At 34.3% G+C, this 20,880-nt stretch overlaps 1 protein-coding gene across 1 annotated transcript in view; it reads left to right on the top strand.

Annotated features, from left to right (window-relative positions):
- Positions 1-20,880, top strand: part of TTC6 (tetratricopeptide repeat domain 6) — a 169,902-nt gene that overhangs the window by 111,636 nt on the left and 37,386 nt on the right. Inside the window, exons 15-16 of the mRNA XM_025047939.1 lie at positions 16,852-17,021; positions 18,448-18,568. Of these exons, the coding sequence (XP_024903707.1) occupies positions 16,852-17,021; positions 18,448-18,568 (291 nt within the window). The remainder of the gene's footprint in view (positions 1-16,851; positions 17,022-18,447; positions 18,569-20,880) is intronic.

The raw sequence follows: 20,880 nt of genomic DNA, 5'->3' as shown, positions 1-20,880 counted from the left end.
CTGTGTGGCTCTATTTCCCAAGCTTGCTATTTCATTTTTCAACTCTTGAAGTGTGTTTTGAATCTCCAGTAGTTCTATTCTGTTCTTTTTGAGGGTTTTGATCTCCTTGCTAAAGAACTCATTCTGCTCATCTAGCTGTTTTTTGAATTCTTGAAATTGTTGATATGAATCATTTTGGATCTCACTGAGCTTTTTCAGAAGTACCATCCTGAATTCTCTGTCATTTAAGTTGCTTATTTCTATGTCTGTAAGAGTATTTTCTGGAGATTTTTCTCTTTCTTTCTGAGATGCCTTGTCATTTTGGTTGTTCCTGGTGTTTAATGGACTATTTCTCCACCTGGGCATTAAGGGAAGTGCATTCAGCATTTTTTCCTGAAAGATTTATTATATAAAGGTCTCTCTTTAGCCTATTGCAAAGAAAGTGTTTTTCTTTTGGTTTCTTGCTTTGTATAAAGCCTTAATAATGCCTTTTTTTCCTTATAGATGTTTAATCATGCTCACTACCCTCTGTCTCAGTACCTGACAGTGTCAGTAACAGTTTCAGTAGTGCTTGCTCAGATTCTCGTGGGGCTCTGTGGGTGTTCGGTCTCAGAGGATATGGGGGGAGGGGCCTTCTGGGGTGAGGATGGGGCTGCGGCTCAGCCTCTGTTTTGCAACCACGGATGGTAAAAATTAACTGTTGTTTCTCTGCCATCCCTGCTTCTCTGCCTTCTGCCCTGATGACTGGGCCCTGCCACCGGCTGAGTGGAGCTCACAGCTTTCCCAGGCAGGGCTGTACTCCCCTTCCCTCCTTTTACAAGGAGCTCTGGCTGCGAGAGGCAGCTTCTTTATTTCTCCCAGTGCACCTCTTGACACCCGGGGTTCTGACCTGTAGTAATTTTTATACACAGATCTCATGCTCACACATGCTAGTATGCAGTTTGTGTGTTTTTTGTTGAGTTTTAGATGTTTAGCTTATTGTTGTTTCAAGGGAAGAGATCCATGGAAGTCTCCCACTCTGCCATGTTTTTCAAACTCCCATGATTTTTGTTTAATGCTAAATTTTTTAATAGTAAAATTAAAGCATGCATCTAGAAAAGTGTACAGAATACAAATGTACAACTTAATGGCCGATTGCAATGTAAATACCTGTGTTAGCATCATCAGGTCAAGAAACGACTCTTCCAGCACTCTAGAAATCCCCTCTGTCTTTGCCTGCCCCTAAAGGGCACCACTATCCTGACTTTATTTTAATCACTTCCTGGTAGTTATTTATAATTTAATCACATAAGTATGTGTCCTTAAACATTCTTAGTTTAGTTTTGCCTGCTTTTTTGAACTTTATATAAGTAGAATCATATGGTAGTATGCTTCTATATGTAGCTTCTTTTGCTGAATATTATGTACTATTGCATAGGTCTCTAGTTTACTTGTTTAAGTATTTTTATTGTATTCAGTTGCATGAATATATTACAGTTTTCTTATTCATCTACTGTTGATGAACATTTGAGTGTTTCTAGTTTTTGATTATTATAAATATTATTTTCTTCAACAATCTTGTACATGTGCACACATATAGAAAGTTCCCTTTATCTATGGTTTTGCCTTCCTTAGTTTCAGTTGCCTGTTGATAGCCATGGTTTGAAAATGTAAAATGAAAATCCCAGAAACAATAAATAATTTATAAGCTTAGATTGCATGCCATTCTGAGTAGTATGATGAAATCTCATATCATCCTGCTCTGTCCCTTTGTCCAGTGTATCCACTCTGTATACACTACTCACCTATTAGTCACACTGTAACCATCTCAGTTATCAGACCAACTGTCCTAGTGCTTGTGTTCAAGTAACCCTTAGTTTACTTACTATTGCCCCCAAAAGGAAGAGTAGTGATCCTGCCAATTCAGATGTGCCAAAAAGAAGCCGTAGAGTGCTTCCTTTAATTGAAAAGGTGAATACAGTACAATAAGATATTATAAGAGAGACCACATTCACATAACATTTATTACAGGGTATTGTTATAATTGTTCTAGTTTATTATTATAGTTGTTAATCTCTTACTGTGCCTAATACATAAATTAAACTTTATCATCGGTATGTATGCACAAGAAAAAACATAGTATACATAGGGTTTGGTACTGTCTGTGGTTACAGGCATTGACGGGGGTCTTGGAATGTATCCCCTGTAGCTAAGGAAGGACTACTGTATATGCATTTCTGTTGGATGTATAACTAGGAGTGGAATAACTAGTTCATTGGGTATGCAGTTTTTCAGCTGTAGGGCCAAACTAATTTTCTAATGTAGTTATACTGTCAGCAGTGTGTTTGAGTTCCACACCACCACTAGGTATTATTATGACTTTCAAATGTTAGCCATCCTACTAGGCATGTAGCATTATCTCACTGGGTTTGAATTTTCATTTTCTTCATCACTTCTCTGTGTATGTATCTAGGCTTGGGCTTGCCTGTGGCCTTCTAGATTCCCTGGAGTTTGTGACAACTTTCTAAAAGCCCTCACCCTCTGTGTATCTCTTTCTCCTCATTCTTCCTTCCCAGGCTTTCTGGTCTGTTTACTGCTTGCCTCAACTGTTATCTCTTGCCCCAGGTGGCAGCAGTAAATACATTTGCCTTTAAATGCTTTTGATAAATACCATCCAGGAAGCCACATCAGCCCTCGTAAAGCGCCAAGGCAGACAAAACAAAGGGAAACCTTAGAGCCAATCCTTCAGTGATCCACCAGAGGGGCAAATCACATAGCCACAATTCTTTTTTTTTTTTTTTTTAACAACTGTTAAGTTTTATTTATTGATTGTTTCGACCCAATATTTTAATTTATTTTAATTAAATTTATTAGGGTGACAATGGTTAATAAAATTACACAGGTTTCAAGTGTACAATTCAATAATACATCATATGTATATTGCATTGAGTGTTCACCACCCAAAGTCAAATCTCTTCTCTCACCTTATATTTTACCCCCTTTACCTTTACTTACCTCCCCTTTTCCTCCTTTTACTCTGGTAACCACTGAACAGTTGTCTGTGTCCATAAGTCTCTGTTTATCTTGTTCATTTGCTATTATCAGTTTTATATCCCACATATGGTTGAAATCATATGGTTCTTGACTTTTTCTGTCTGACTTATTTCACTTAGCTTGATAATCTCAAGATCTATTCATGTTGTTGCAAATGGCAGTATTTCACCTTTTTTTCTGGTTGAGTATATATATTCCATTGTATATATGTACCACATCTTCTTTATCTAATCATCTATTAATGAACACTTTGGTTGTTTCCATGTGTTAGCCACCATGAATAATGCTGCAGTGAACAATTATTTAAGAATAGGATTTGTATTACTCCCTCTTGTACTAGTAACCTGCCCCAGGAATGCAGATTGTGGTTCCCAAGGCCACCAATGAGCTGGGAAATGGGATAGGGAAATGGAGTAAGTTAGAAGACTGTAGAGCTCTCTTCTCCAGATTTAGCAGGACTTCGCCCTTTATTAAGCATTCCCCTGGTTGTTTTAAGTTTCTAATTAGAATCCGGAGTTCCAAAAAACATTTCTGAGTGTTTTTGCCAGCTTATTTATTGCCTTTATGGTGTTTCCTGTACTACTATTTTTGTTTTACCTTATTTTCCCAATTTTTTGTTATCATTGCATTGATTTTAACTTAACAATAATGTTAATGATAATAGGAATCTTCATCATTTGCATTTAATGATAATTACTTTGGCTTTTACCAAAAAAAATATAGTTGTAATTTTGAGCCATTTATTCTTTAATTATTTCAAGGGAGTACCTTTTTATTCCTGTTTAAATTTTTTTCCTGCTGTGATCTACTTCTAAAAATCTCATGTCAATTTTGAAGAATAAATGCCTTTTGGCTATCATATATTTTTAGGTAGAATACTATTAAACTATACTAAATTCTCTTCATCTTTATTTTCTTTAAGATTTTTCATCTATATTCATAGTAAGATTGTTCACTAGTTTCATAGTCAGATTTTGATTTCAGGATCTGGCTACTTTCTCAAAATGAGTTATGCCTTCTATCTTTTTTCTTAGAAATACACCTTTTAGGATTGAAAAATTTTTGTTCTTTGAAAGTTTAAATAACTCTCTTCTAAAATTATCCCACCTTTCAGCACTACATCTGTTTGAATGGATGGAAAACTTTTTTGAAACCCCTTTAAAATTCTTCCTTAGTTATTAGTTTATTCTGGTTGTTTACTTCTTCTTGATTTAAAAGGGTATTAGTTGCAGGAAGGCATCAAATTAGTTGCAGAAGAACAAGAAGGTTAATTCAAGGATTGTAAGATGGTGCTTTCTTATGGAGATCCTTATATGCCATTTTAAAGAATTTGGCCTTATCCTATTGTCAACAGGGGCTGTAGAAAGTTTTTGAGAAAAGAGATCTTTATGATCTCATGATCAAATTTTACCAATCCAGAGCTATGAATAGAGTAAAATAGTAGCCCAGGTTTGAGCTGAGGGTCACTGCAGCTCAATATTTCAGATGAGGGTCAGAGGTATTGAGACAGTAGAAATGAAAGAAGGAACAGATGCAAAAGCCAGTATGTTTGAAGAATTGACTTAATGGCATCCCACAAAAAAAAATTACTGAAAATTTATTCTATAAGGTTTTAAGTTCAGAATCATATATTTGCTGAAAAAGGGTAACATTCTCTAACAATTAGAAATAATTAAAAATAAGTATAAAATTCTTGTATTCATTAGCAAATAAACGAGACATTTCTTCAAGATGGGGTAAAAATAGATGTTGCTCCAAGATAAAATATCCTGAGTCTCAAGATACTTAATGATTTTGAAAGGCCTCTGTTACCAGTATGCCAATATACTGGCTGCACTCTTCTCCAATTACTATTGTTTTCATAATATAACCTTTTCTTGCACGTTTTGATAGCTTTCTTTATTTGACTTTTTTTTTTAAAAAATTAAATTACTGTTGAAAATAAATATTGTTTTATATTAGTTTCAGATATACAGCATAGTGGTTAGACATGTATATAATTTCCAAAGTGATCTCCCCAATTAGTCTAATACCCACCTGGCACCATACATAGTTATTACAATATTATTGACTATATTCCCTGTGCTGTATTTTATATCTCCATGATATTTTGTATCTACATATTTGTGCTTCTTAATCCTTTCACCTTCTTCAGTCCTAACCACTCTCCCATCAGTTTGTTCTTTGTATCTGTGAGTCTGCTTCTGTTTTGTTTGTTCTTTAATTTTGTCTTTTTTTTAAGAGTCCACATACAAAATACCACATATAGTATTTTTCTTTCTCTGTTTGACTTATTTCATTTAGCATAATACCCTCTAGGTCCATTCGTGTTGCCACAAATGGTAATTTTTCATTCTTTTTCATTGCCGCGTAATATTCTGTTGTGTATATGTACTATTTTTTTATCCAATCATCTATTGATGGGCACTTAATTTGCTTCCATATTTTTTTTCTTAATTTATATTTATTTGATTAATTTATTTATTTTAATTAAAATTATTAGGGTGACATTGGTTAATAAAATCAAATAGATTTCAAGTGTACAAGTTCACCACCCCAAATTAAATTTCCTTCCGTCACCAAATATTTGACCTCCTTTACTCTCCTACTTACCTCTTTCTTCCCCCACCTCCCTCTGGTAATCACTAATCCAGTGTCCACGTCCATGAGTCTCTGTTTATCATGTTTATTTGTTGCTTTCAATTTTATATCCCACATGTGAATGAAGTCATACGGTTATCGACTTTTTCTGACTTAATTTACTTAGCATGATAATGTCAAGATCCATCCATTTTGTTGCAAATGGCAGTTTTTCATCTTTTCTTATGGCTGAGTAATATTCCATTGTATATATGTACAACATCTTCTTTATTCAATCATCTACTGAAGGGCACTTTGGTTGTTTCCATTGTTGGCCACCATGAATAATGCTACAATGAACAGGGGTATATGTCTTTATCGATAAATGTTTTTAAATTTTGGGGGTAGATATCCAGAAGAGAGAGTTCTAGGTCATATGGTAATTCTATTCTTAATTTTTTAAGGAACCTCCATATTGTTTTCCATAGTGGCTGTACCAATGTACATTCCCACCAGCAGCGTATGAGGGTTCCTTTTCCTGCACAACCTCTCCCACACTTGTTATTACCTGTCTTGCTGATGACAGCCATTCTAACAGATGTGAAGTAGTATCTCATTATGGTTTTGATTTGCATTTCCCTAATAGCTAGTGAAGTAGAGCATCTCTTCATATGTCTGTTGGCTGTTTGTATGTCTTCTTGGGGAAAGTGTCTCTTCAAGTCCTTTCCTGGTGTTTTAATTGGATTGTTTATTATTTTGTTGTTGAGTTATATGAGTTCTTTGCATATTTTGGATATTAGCTCCTTATTGGAGGCGTTGTTTGCAAATATCTTCTCTTATTAAGTTGGTTGCCTCTGTTTTGCAGATAGTTCTTTTGCTGTGCAGAAGGTTTTTATTTTAATATAGTTCCATTTATTTACTTTTACTTTTAAGTAAATAATTTGCCTCCGAGGTCAAATTCATAAAATCCTCTCTAAAACCAACATCCATGAGTTAGTATCTATGTTTTCTTCTATGTAATTTATTGTTTCAGGTCTAATGTTTAGGTCTTTGATTCATTTTGAGTTAATTTTGGTGTTTGGTGACAGATAGCAGTCTAGTCTCGTTCTTTGGCATGTGGCTTTCCAATTTTCCCAGCACCATTTATTGAAGACACTTTCTTTTCTTCACTATATGTTTTGGTTCCTTTGTAGGAAATTATTTGCCCACATATATGAGAGTTTATTTCTGGGTTCTCAATTCTGTTCCATTGATATGTGTGTCTGTTTTTCTGCCAATACCATGTTCTTTTTATTATTATCACTTTGTGATATAATTTGAAGTCAGGCAGTATGATATCTCCAGTCTTGTTCTTTTTTCTCAGAATTGCTTTGGCTTATTGCTTTGCGATTCCATACAAATCTGATGATTTTTGTTCTATTTCTTTAAAAAATGCCATTGAGATTTTGATAGGGATTGCATTTAATCTGTAAATTGTTCTGGTTGATATGGACATTTTGAACTATTTTGATTCTTCCAACCCATAAAAATGGACTGTCTTTCCATTTATATATGTGTGTCTTTTTAAATTTCTTTTAATAATGTCTTATAGTTTCCAGTGTATAGGTCCTTCATATTCTGTTAAGTTTATTCCTAGGTATTTTATCTTTTTCATTGCAATTACAAAAGGAATTTTGTTTTTGATTTCTCTTTCTGAAATTTCATTGCTAGTTTATAGGAATGCAATGGATTTTTGTATATTAATTTCATATCCTATAACTTTACTGTATTTGTTTATTGTTTCTAATAGTTTTTTTTGGTGGAGTCTTTAGGGTTTTGCAGATGACATAGAGAATCATGTCATCTGCAAAAAGTGACCATTTGACTTTTTCATTCTCAATTTGGATGCCTTTTATTTCTTTCTCTTGCCCAATTGCTCTGGCTAGGACTTCTAATACTGTATTGAATAACAATGATAAGAAAGTTCATCCTTGTCTTGTTCATGATCTTAGAGGAAAAGCTTTCAGATTTTCACCATTAAGTAGGATGTTAGCTGAGGATTTGTCATATATAGCCTTTATTATATTGAGGTATTTTCCTTTTATACCCATTTTATTAAGTGTTTTAATCATAAATGGATGCTGTATCTTGTCAAGTGCTTTTCTGTATCTATCGATATGGTCATATGATTTTTATTTCTTTTTTCAATGTGCTGTGTCACATCGATCAATTTATATATGTTGAATCATTCTTGTGCCACTGGAATGACTCCCACTCTCGATCATGACATATACTTTTTTTTATTGTATTGTTATATGCAATTTGCTAGTATTTTGTTTATGCTTTTTGCATCTGTCTTCATCAGGTATTGATCAGTAGTTTTGTTTTTGTATGTTTGTGTGTGTGTTATCCTTAACAGGTTTTGGTATCAGGGTAATGCTGGCCTCATAAAGTGAGTTAGGAATTATTGCCTCTTCTTCATTTTTTTGGAAGAGTTTGAGAAGGATAGGCATCAAATTATCTTTGAATGTTTGGTAGACTTCACTACCATGAAGCCATCTGGACTTGTACTTTGGGGAGGTTTTTGATGATTGTTGAAATTTCCTTCCTGTTGATAGCGCTATTTAGATTTTCCAGTTCTTCACGATTCAGTTTAGGAGGGTTGTATGGTTCTAAGAACTTGTCCATTTCTTCTAGGTTTCTGAATTTGGTGGCATATACTCTTTCATAGCATTCTTGTATAATCCTTTGTATTCCTGTGGTGGCCGTTGTAATTTCTCTTTTATTTTTGATTTTGTTTATTTGTGTCTTTTCTATTTTTTCCTTAGTGAATTTAGCCAGAGGTTTGTCAATTTTATTAATGTTTTCAAAGAACCAGCTCTTCGTTGCATTGATTTTTTTTCTGTTGTCACTTTGTCCTCTATTTCATTTAATTCTGCTCTAATTCTTATTATTTCATTCCTTCTGCTGACTTTGTGCTTTATTTGTTCTTTTATCTAGTTCTTCAAGAGGTAATGTTAGGTTGTTTATCTAAATTTTTCTTGTTTCTTGAGATAGGCCTGTAATGATATGAACTTTCCTTTTATTACCACTTTTACTATAACTCAAAAGTTTTGATATGTGATATTGCCATTTTCATTTGTTTCTATTTATCTTTTCATCTCTCCTTTTATTTCTTCTTTGACCTAGTCATTCTTAAATAGCACGTTGTTTAATCTCCACATATTTGTGTTTTTTCCTGCTTTCTTTTTTAGTTGATTTCCAATTTCAAAACATGTGGCCAGAGAATATGATCAATTTGATTTCAATCTTCTTAAATTTGTTGAGGCTAGTTTTGTGTCCTAACATATGGTCTATCTTTGAGAATGTTCCATGTGCACTACAGAAGAATGTATAATCTGGTGTTCTGGGATGAAAGGCACTATAAATATCAATTATGTCCATTTGACCTAATGTGTCATTTAAGGCCAATGTTTCTTTATTGATTTTTGTTTAGATCTATTTGTACCTGTCAATGGAGTATTTAGGAACCCTACTGTAAATGTGTTTTCATCAGTTTCTCCCTTTAGTTAAATTAGTAGTTGCTTTATATATTTTGGTGCTCCCTGATTGAGAGCATATTTACTGATGTGTTATGTCTTTTGATGTACTATCCCTTTTATCATTATGAAATGTCCGTCTTTGTCTCTTGTTATCTTTTTTATCTTGAAGTTTATTTAATCAGTTATAAGTATGGCTATATCCACTTTTCTCTGAATGCCATTTGCCAAAACAGAGAGTATTATTTTCCATCTTTTTACTTTGAGTCTGTTTGTCCTCACAGCTAATTGTGTCTCTTGAAGACAACGTCTGGTTGGGTTTTATTTTATAATCCAACCTACTACTCTGTGCCTTTTTATTGGTGAATTCAGTTCATTTCCATTTAGGGTGACCATTGATGTATGAGGATTTCCTAGAGCCATTTTATCTTTTGTTTTCTGGTAGCTCAGTGTCTCCACTGTTTCTTTTCCTTTGTGCTTCTGTTATATTAGTTTGGTGATATTCCACATTTTTTTCCTCTCTGGTTCCTCTTTTTTATGTTATATGTCTCAGTTCTGGATTTGTGTGTGTGTGTGTGTGTTTGTGTGTGTGGTTACCATTAAATTTAAGCAAAGGGAAGTTTCATATTAGTCTTTCTTCTTCTGCATACATCTTAACTCCATTCTCATTTGCACATTCAGACCTTTCCCTTTTTATGTTTTTGTTGTCACAAGTTATCCGTATTTATGCTGTGAGTTCGTTTTTGAGTTGTAGTAGCTAATGTCTTTCTTTCTCTTTTTTGAAAAATGTTTTTACCTCATTTAACCTTTATGTTATATTTACATGTAAGTACCCTACTCTGAATAAAGATTGCTATTTTCTACTTCTGTCTGTCTGTTAGTCATCTTACTCATAACTTTGTATCCTTTTGTCTTTTTTTTCAGGTAGAATTCAGTATTTCCTGTAATGTGGGCCTTATGGTAAAAAATTTCCTCAGCTTCTGTATGTCTGAAAAGATTTTTATTTCTCCTTCATATTTAAAGGATAACTTTGCTGGATATATTATTCTTGGCTGGTAATTTCTCTTTCAATAGTTTAAATATTTGATTCCATTCCTCCTAGCTTGTAGAGTTTCTGCTGAAAAATCCAATGATAATCTAATGGGATTTCCTTTATATATTACTGTCTTTTCCTTGGCTGGCTTGAGGATTCTTTCTTTGTCATTTTTGATACTTTTAATATAATGTGCCTTGGAGAAGGCCTTTTTGGAATAAGATAATTAGGTGTTCTGTTTGCTTCTTGGAGTCAAGCATCTAGTTCTTTCCATAAGTTTAGGAAGTTCTCGTCAACTACATGTTTGAATAGGCTCTCTGTTCCCTTCTCCCTCTCTTCTCCTTCCGGTATTATTTATATATTTCTCTTTTTGATGAAGTCAGATAGTTCCTGTAAAGATTTTTCACTTTTCTTTTATTCTTGTATTTCTCTTTCTGATGGAGTCAGTTCTTGTAGAGTTCTTTCATTTTTTTTTTTTCACTCTCAAATCTCTCTCTTCTTCCATCTGTGTTATTTCCAGATTTCTGTCTTCGCTAACACTAATATTTTCCTCTGTCTGGTCGCTATTTAAGCTCGCTATTTCATTCTTTACCTTAAATTTTTCACCTCCAGAATTTCTATTAAGTTCTTTTTAAAAGTTTCAATCTCTTTGATAAAGTATTTCTTTTGTTCATTGATTTTATTTCTGAATTCATTAAACTGCCTATTTGAGTTTTCTTGAATCTCATTGGTTTTTTTGCTATCTTGAATTCTCTGTCATTTAAGTCTCATGTTTCCATGTCTTTAAGTGTATATTCTAGAGATCTTTCTTAGCTGCCTTTTTAACTTGGCTGTTTATGGTATTTGATGGATTATTTCTCCACCTAAGCATTGATGGTAATGAACTCTGCTTTTTTTTTTTTTTCTTAAGAGTGATATCTGTTTCGTAGGTTGATAAGAAGAGGTCTTTCTTTTGTTGTCCAATAGTTGGCCCTGGAGTGCAAGTGTTTTATTTTCTCTTACGCTGCTCCAGATTCTTAGATCTCTGCTTTGCAGTGAAAGATGCCTTGTATGTCTCTTGTAGGCCTCTCCTCTGTGACCAGGTCACCTCAGTCTCAGGGCACCGCCCCCGTGGGAGAATGTAATGGGTAATGGGATTCTGAACCAGTGATATCCTGGTGCTGCCCCTGCAGCCAGACATAGTACTGTGCTGCCTGAGGTGCCCCAGGTGTCCCTGCTGGGATCAGCTTAGATGGGTGGGGGCAGGGTGGACTGAGAGAGGCCACTGGTATGTTTGGCTTTGTTTTCCTCCCTATAATGGTGGCTGCCTCACCTCCGTGTCTCCACCTTTGTCACTGAAATAAGCTGCAGTGTACATTTGCTACTTAGGAACTGTCTCTCCAGTTCTCAGGACTGTAGATGTCCTTTATAACTTGACATTTACTGCTACAGTTTCTTATAAGACCCACTGCTAGCTCTAGGAAGGTATAGGGAGGTGAGCTATGGGAGGATAGGAGGAGGCAACCAGGGTCCATGGCTTTGTTTTCTGCCTGATAATGATGACTGCCAGAACATAGCTGTCGCACTTCTGCATTCCATCTATGCCCTGATAATTGAGTTCAATCTTAGTATGTGCTGATCACTCAGGCAGGAATTCTCAGGGCTACAGAGAGTGCACCTGCAGCCTGATTCCTTCTCTATCCCAAGACCCACAGTGAGCTCCGGACTGCATCCATGGCACTTGTCTCTGCTCTTTTCCCTTCCCTCCTCCTCTGTTTGCTCTAATTCACCCACCTTCAGATGTTTCAATATGCAGATCTCTCAGACATATTTGTGTGTTGAGCAGGAAATCCTTTGTTGAATGATAGCTCTTCAACTTGTTGAAACTTCAAGGGGAGAAATTAAGGAGACTTCTCACACTGCCATGCTTTTTGGAATTGTCTTCTTAATTTCTCTTTTTGTTAGTTTGTTATTAGTGTATAAAAATGCACTGATTTTCTGAATATTAATTTGATATCCTGCTACTTTACTGAATTTTTTTATCCGTCCTAATCTTTTTTTTTTTTTGGTGGAATCTTTAGGGTTCGCTTTACCACAGTTTTACTTCTTCCTTTCCAATTTGGATGTCTTTTATTTCTTTTTCTTATTTGATTGCTGTGACTAGGACTTCCAATGCTATGTTGAATAAAAGTGGTGAAAGTAGACATCCTTGCCTTGTTCCTGATCTTAGGGAAAATACTTTTAGCTTTTCACTATTGAGTATGATATTAGCTGTGGATTTGTCATCTATGGCCTTCATTTTATTGATGTATATGCCCTCTATTCCCACTCTGCTGAGAGTTTTTATCATAAATGGATGCTGGATTTTGTCAAATGCTTTTTCTGCATGTATTGATATGATCATATGAGTTTTATCCTTTATTTTGTTAATATGGTGTATCATGCTAATTGACTTGCAGATATTGAACCAACCTTGCATCCCAGAAATAAACCCCACTTGATCATAGTGTATGATCTTTTTAATGTCTCGCTGAATTTGGATTGCTAATTTGTTGTGGTTTTTTGCATCTGCATTCATGAGGATGTTGGCCTATAATTTTCTTTTTTTGCAATTTCTTTGTCTGGTTTTGGAATTAGGGTAATGCTGGCCTTGTAAAATGAGTTTAGGAGACTGCCCTTCTCTTGAATTTTTTGGAACAATTGGGGGATAGGTGTTAATTTTTTGACTGCTTGGTAAAATTCACCTGCGAAGCCATCTAGTGCAAGACTTGTTTTTTGGGGAGTTTTTGATTACTGATTCTATTTTGTTGGTAGTAATCAGTCAGTTCAGATTTTCTGTTTCTTCTTGATTCAGTCTTGGAAGGAATTTCTAGGAATTTACCCATTTCTTCCAGATGTCCATTTTGTTGGCATATTTAATATTTTCTTATAATTTTTTTGTATTTCTGTGGAGTCAGTTATCACTTCTCTTTCATTTCTGATTTTATTTGGGCCTTCTCTCTTTTTTTCTTGATAAGTTAGGTTAAAGGTTTGTCCATTTTTTTATCTTTTCAAAGAAGCAGTTTTTGGTTTCATTGATCTTTTGTATTATTTTTCAGTCTCTATTTTGTTTATTTCTGCTCTGATCTTTATTATATTTCCTTCTTTATACTCATTTTGGGCTATTTTGCTGTTCTTTTTCTAGTTTCTTTACGTGTAAGGTTAGACTGTTTATTAGAGATTTTTCTTATTTCTTGAGGTAGACCTGTATGCTATAAAATTCCCTCATAGGATTGCTTTTGCTGTGTCCCATAAATTTTGAGTCATTATGTTTTCATTTTCATTTGTCTCAAGGTATCTTTTGATTACTTCTTTGATTTCATTGCTAACCCATTCATTGCTTAGTAGCATGTTATTTAGCCTCCATGTGTTTGGGTGTTATTCAGTTTTTTTCTTGTAATTGATTTCTAGTTTCATACCATTGTGTTCAGAGAAGATGGTTGATATCATTTTAGTCTTTTTAAATTTATTGATACTTGTTTCGTGGCCTAACATGTGGTCTAGTTTGGAAAATGTTCCATGTGCACATGAGAAGAATGTATATTTTGCTGCTTTGGGTGAAATGCTCTGAAAATACCTATTAAATCCATCTGGTCTAGTGTGTCATTTAAGGCTGCTATTTCCTTATTGATTTTCCATCTGGCAGCTCTGTGCATAGGTGTTAATGGAGTGTTAAAGTCTTCTACTATGACTGTGTTACTGTATATCTCTCTCTTTATGTTGGTCAATATTTGCTTTATATATTTAAATGCTGCTATGTTTGGTGCATAAGTGTTTACAAGGGTTATTTCTTCTTGTTGGATTGATCCCTTTATCCCTCTTTGTCTCTCATTATAGTCATTGTTTTAAAGTCTATTTTATCTGATATAAGTATTACTACCTCAGTTTTTTTTTTTTTTTTGGTTTCCATTTGCATGAGATATTTTTTTCTATCCCTTTACTTTCAGTCTATGTGTGTCTTTTGATCTGAAACGGGTCTCTTTTGTAGACATCATATGAATGGGTCTTTTCTTTCTTATCCATTCAGCTACCCTATTTCTTTTGATTGAATTATTTACTCCATTTACATTTAAAGTGATTATTGATAAGTATATAGTTATTACCATTTTATTATTCATATTTATGTTTTTTTCTCTTTTTCTTAAAGAAGTTCTTTTAACATTTCTTGTAATACAGATTTGACGGTGATGAATTACTTTAGCTTTTTCTTGTCTGAGAGGCTCTTTCTCCAATTTTAAATGATAGTCTTGTTGAGTAGAGTAGTCTTGGTCATAGTTCCTTGCTTTTTATCATTTTAAATATGTCATGCCAATCTCTTCTGGCTTGCAATGTTTGTGTTAAGAAATCAACTGACAGTTTTATGAGAGCTCCCTCTTATGTAACTAGCTGCTTTTCTTTTGCTGCTTTTGAAATTCCCTCCTTATCTTTAACATTTGGCATTTTAATTACGATGAGTCTTCACATGGGTCTCTTTGAGTTCACCTTGTTTGGAACGCTCTGTGCTTCCTGGGCTTCTATGTTTGTTTCGCCAGATTAGGGAAGTTTTCTGTCATTATTTCTTCAAATAAATTTTCAATTTCTTGCTCCCTCTCTTCTCCTTCTGGTACCTCTATGATGTGAGTATTGTTACACTTGATAATATCCTACAGGCCCTTCAAACTATCTTTATTTTTTTTTCTTTTTTTTCTTTTTACTGTTTTAATTGAGTGTTTTTCTGCTATTTTATCTTCTAAATCACTGATTTGAACCTCTGCTTCATCTAATCTGCTGTTGATTACTTCTAGTGTATTATTTATTTCAGTTATTTTATTCTTCAATTCTGACTGGTTATTTTTTATGGTTTCTATGTCTTTTTTTTATGCTCGTTACCTCTTTAATGAAATTCTCAGTAAGTTCTTTGAACATCCTTATAACTAGTGTTTTGAGTTCTGTATCTGATATGTTGCTTGCCTTCATTTTATTTAGCTTTTTTTATTTCTAGAATTTTGTCTTATTCTTTCATTTGGGTCATATTTTTTTGTTTCCTTATTTTGGCTGCCTCTCTGTGTTTGTTTCTATGTATTAGGTAGAACTGCTATGTCTCCCAGCCGGGTGACCTTAGGTAGTAGGTGCCTTGTGGGGCTCAGTGACATAGTTTCCCCGATCACCTGTGCTGAGTACTACAGGATTGTCACTTGTGTGAGTTTTGTGTGTACTCCTGTTGTAGTTGAGCCTTGATTGCTATTGGCATGTCACTAAGTGGAATTGACCCTCAAGCTGACTGGCCATGAGGATTGGTCATGCCCTCAGCTTATCAGCTGCTATATGGGGGTGAGGGGTGTTGGGGGGAAGGTTGACCCCATACAGAGATATTTGTCCCAGCAGGCTTTGGTGCTTGCTGAGATCACCAAGATCTATCAGCCCCACTTGTGGGGCTAATAAGGTGGTACTCTGAAGGAGTCTCCTGGCTGTGTTGGTTCTGGGACTTCTTGAGAGGGGCTTCTGTTCAATCCAAGGTCAGCTGCTACCTATGACCAGTCTGGGGCTACCTGGTAGGAGCTACAAAGTGGTCTACAGTTGGTTGCTACCTGTGCTGGACCTTGAGGTAGGTAAGAGAAGTTAAGTTGTGAATGGAGGCTGGCTGCTACTAGTACTAGGGCCTGGGGCAACTCAGTAAAAGGCCCAGAGCACCCTGAGGCCTGCTGCTGCTAGCCAGCTAGCTTCCTATAAGGCTCAGCTGCTAAAAGAGCCTTGGGCATTAGGCGGAAGTCTCAGGAAGCCATTAGGGAGGGGCAAGTAGTGTTAACCACTCAGAAAAAGTCTCAGAGCACAACGAGGTCAGTTGCTGCCCATCTGGGGTCCAGGAACCCGAGAGAGTTATCCAAAACAGAGTACAGTTTGGTCTGGGGCTGGCTGCCCACTGTTGAAAGTAAATCCCTTAATATAACCTTCTTGAGCGCCTTTTATCTTCCCCCTGTTTTATTTTAACTTCTTCAGAGCAGGTAATCTACTTACTAGCTTATGTCTCTTGTTTTTCTTTAATTATTTATTTCATTTCTAAAAGCTGATTTGATTTTATATTATTAAGTGATTGAATATGAGATTTTCAGGAATCGATATAGTTGTGATAGTTTTGAGTGATAATTTAATAATAATGATAATTTCAAAATCAGAGTAGGAAGTTAGTTAATGGAGATAGAATCAAATTCATACAACTGATGCAATAGCTTTTATGCATATAGAGCAGCCCCCCATTTATTTGGGAACATCTTCAGTATAACAGAAATATACCAAAACGACTTTACCCACCAAGACCCATTTTGTTCAAATGGATTATTTGGTTTTCCTAGAGAGCAATCTTGTATAAATTAGAACCTAACATTTTAGGTATTCAATAAAAAATAAAAATTAAAAAATCTCATATATATTTTATTGACACACCTCTCTGATAAATATAAGAAATATATTAAAATTAGTAAGCATATAATTAATACAGAGCATATTATTAATATCACATAATTATATATATAGTAAAGTATAATTGATTTATTTATAAAAAGTTTATATACTTTTTGCTATTAACATTATGACCAAACTTTCTTGGGAAATAATCACAAATTATTAAATACAAAATTAATTGTATAAGTTTGCCAAAAAAAGAAAATATATATTTTGCAATACATGTTAAAATGATTTTTTTTCTTTTTCTAGGACATATCGAGGAAGAGCATATTTTAAACGTTGCTTTTATAAGCTAGCAACTCAAGATTTTTCTATTGCAATTCACTTAGATCCTAATAACTGGTTAGCATTGTATTACAGAGGCTGCTTATTCAGAAAGAGTAACCCTTTAAGAGCGCTACAGGATTATAGTGTTTCAGGTACTTTGCCTTCAATTGCACATATATAGGAATTTGAACTGAGGTTCAGTGGCTAACTTTCGTAGAGTGGAATGCTGATGTGAGATAACTAATGTAATAGTATATTATTATATAATTATATATACATATATTAATATATACTTATTTTGTATATATATATTCATATGTCTTTATCAGCTATAATAGTTTAGTGAAAAATGTTTCTGTTATGCCCTTTGAACATAATGTGAGTATATGTGTATTTACATGTGTATGTAACTATGACAAAGGGAGAATATCATATCAAAGAATATCATATCTTTCTACATATTGAGTTCTGAGGATATTTCTGGAAATTCAAGTTTATTTCTTAGTCGGCTTGCTGAAATGGCAGTGAATTTTCTTGGTGGTCTGTGTCCTGCTCTAGAAGCGCAGCCCATGGATTAGTCAAATTCAGTCTTTTAACCCTTAAACTAAAAACGAGCTTTGAGAAGCTTCAATAAGAGGATGCCAACAGCCAAAAGTGGCCATTTCCACCTACACTATTATCAATGCATTCTTGTTATATGAATATGCCCAGCACAATTTTGGGCATAGAATAAGTGCTCAGTAAACATCCCCAGCTGAATAAACTAGCCCATCCTGACTGGCAAATTCCAGCTAGAACCCAGCACTCCAGACGTTGCTGTGTTCACTAGGTGCAAAGTGGTGGAATACCATCATCCATCATGGAATACCATCAATTAAGCAGTATCTAGAGATTAAGAGACAACTAGACTCTTACAAAGAGAATACAGAGCTCCTCCAGAGAGGCGGTCTAAGATGATTGTTCCTTGATGTCTCTAAATTCATTTGCATAATCAAATTACTTATCTTAACTTCAAGTTCTGCTTGCCTTGGACTAGTCTCTGAGCTGCACATCCTGCCTGGATTATGTATGTAAACCGGACCACTGCCATGTGCCCCAGTCTGGGCTTGTACTAAAGTCTGTCCTTTGGCCACTATCAATTCCTTCCTGTCTTCCATCGGGGACATCAAGGGCAGTGGCGCCCTTTTGACTCCAACCCACTGAAATGAATCAAAAGTCAAACTCTAGATTCTAGGCCTGTCTTTCTCATTTACTAGCATCGCAATCATGATCAATGTATCTAGCCCCTTTAAACCTTAATTTCTTCATTTATAGAGTGAACGGGCTATCTTTTATTACCACCAGGATTTCTTCCAGCTCTAATGAGTTTGTGAATCATGATAGCCACATTATAACTTATAAACAAATACATTTTATGTGAATACTATTTTTTACTCTTCCAATAAGTATACTCATTGTAGATATGTATTATTTTATATAATGTTAAAAAGTAATAAGTAGTAGGAAGGGTAGAGACTAAAATATAACTCAGATATGTTTGTTCAGAAGCTGAATAATAGATATAATTTTATTTTTAAGCTCTCATAAATGACGGCTATGAGAATCTTGGTTGTTTTCTACATCGGGGCATACTCTATACAGATCTAAAACTTTGGGTGCTGGCAATCTGTGACTTCGAAACTGTTATTTCTCTAGAAAGGTGTGTTTTTCTTTTCATTCTCATTAATTTCACTTTTGTATATAATTAATAAGCAAAATGAAAAAAAAAGCTTTCCCTTTCACAATTAATAACTTTGTAAAAATGAGACAATTATAAAGTGATGTTAAAATTAAATTATTATTTCTAAAAATAAGGTTATTTCTAAAGTAAAACTTGTTGTCAACATGTTTGCCTCAGATGCTTTTGCAAATTTTAGAGACTGAGTGGGTATGAGAGGATTTACATCCATGGATACCAAAATCAAGAAGTTATTAAGAGGAGCTTAGAGATGCCTAGGTTAGAGATTTTTGAAGTTAACTTCATAGAACACTGTCATCAAGCTTTAAAATAATGACAAAATATTCTACTTGATATATTGTTGCTATGCACAACACACAACTCGATAGAAGGAAATTTCTATTTAGAACTTCTGACTTCACTTCGCTTAGTAAAGCAAAAGAAAAAAGCCAATAACATTTAGAACATTAAGTTCAGGAAGAAACTGAAAGTTATACACACTAGTCAGAAAGCTAAGCTGTCAAACATGGAATTTAATTAAATAGTTCTCCCTCCCCGCCTTTCTTCCTAATGAAGCATTTATTAAAATGGAAGGTGTCAGAAAGAGTAACATACCATACCAATCCATGCCAAACAGCAGATTGTTTACTTAGTTTATCAATAAGGTAAACTTTGAACTTGTCTCAGGAAAGTCATGGAAAATGGCTCCATAGTGATTTTCTTTTGGATAGTTTTGAGCCAGCAATGGAAAGAAAAGAGTTTCAGTTGCAAAAAGCCAAAATGTGGGTGATAAGAACTTTGGTGTCTTTTAGGGAAAGGGTTGGGGCTTCTATGAAGTTGGGCTGTTTTATCATTTTGAAATAGAAGCATTGCTAAGCGAAATAAGCCAGCCAGAAAAAGTTGAGAATCACATATCACTCATATATGGGATATAAACCTAAAAGCAACAAATGAACAGGACAAACAAACAGAGACTTATGGTCATGGACAAGAGACTAGTGGTTACCAGAGGGTAGTGGGGAGGAGAGAGGGGGGAGGTAGATGGGCTAAAAGAGGTCAAATATGTGGTGACAGAAAGAAATCTAACTGTGGGAGGTGAACACACAGTATAATGTATATATGCCTTACTGTTAAAATGTATAGCTGAAACTTATTAATTTCGTTAACTAATGTCACCATAATAAATAAACAAATAAATGTTTAAAAAATTAAAAAAAAAAAGAAAATATAAGCAACATTTAATTTTTAGGAAAGGAGTATGTTCACAAAATAAAAATTTTAAAAGTAACAGTAGTTTTAACTTCTGAAAACCTAGGGAACATTATGTTATACAACATGAGCATGTATATATATATATATACATGCTCATGTTGTATAACATAATGTTCCCTAGGTTTTCAGAAGTTAATATATATATATTTGCAATTCGAGATTGCCTAGAGGGTTACTTCCATTTAAAACATGGAAAATCTCATACTTTGTATTTAATATACCTAATCAAAATGTTTAATTTGATCACTCAAAAAAGAGGTAGTTTTGAAATTCATAGAAAACATTAACTAAAAGTTAAGAAGGCTGTAAAGTTTTTAATAGACTATTTTTTAAAGGCAGCTTTAATAAAAATCTCACCAGTAATTTGTATATGAAGGAATACAAATATGTCTTCACTTGCTGTCAAGGACAGGAAGTTAGCAGCAGACTAGCACTAAGTAGGAAGCTGTTCTATCTTTGTGATTAGAAATAAACACGGTGGTGATGATGATAGGGGGGAGTGGCAAAAAAATATAATGAACAGATTGTATTGACTTACCATTCTGAAGCAGACACCTGTATAAAAGATGAAGAGAAATGTCAGCTTGTCTACCTTTAAAAATATTATAAACAACCTAACTTAACTTTCATCTATTTTGTTAAATAGTAACTAAATGAAACTAACAAAACCTTTAATATCTGAAAGTGTTCAAGAGGTGTTTTTAAAAATTATTTTCTTTTAAAATAAAAAGAGAAAAGGAAGATTACTTTTGGAGAAAAAAAAGAAATAGAGGCATTGAACAAGGTAATTTCTTGGCCATTTCTATATTGAAAATTGTTTGATTTTAAGAGAAAAAAACATTTCTTTGATATAGAAAAGAAACTGGGTTACTACCTATGTGGAGAGGATTTTCACTCATAAGCCTTGAAACTATTACTGTCTCACTGTTACTCATGGAGAATATAATACAGCCCAAAGCAGAAACTTTTGAGTTGAGGAAAACTATGCTTGTAATTCAAGATAAGTCAAGATTAAGTCAAGG

Source organism: Pteropus alecto, unplaced genomic scaffold (assembly GCF_000325575.1).
Source record: "Pteropus alecto unplaced genomic scaffold, ASM32557v1 scaffold104, whole genome shotgun sequence".
Lineage (NCBI taxonomy): Eukaryota > Metazoa > Chordata > Mammalia > Chiroptera > Pteropodidae > Pteropus > Pteropus alecto.
Note: the sequence above shows the minus strand (reverse complement) of the source record. Positions and strands in the feature narration are given on the sequence as shown.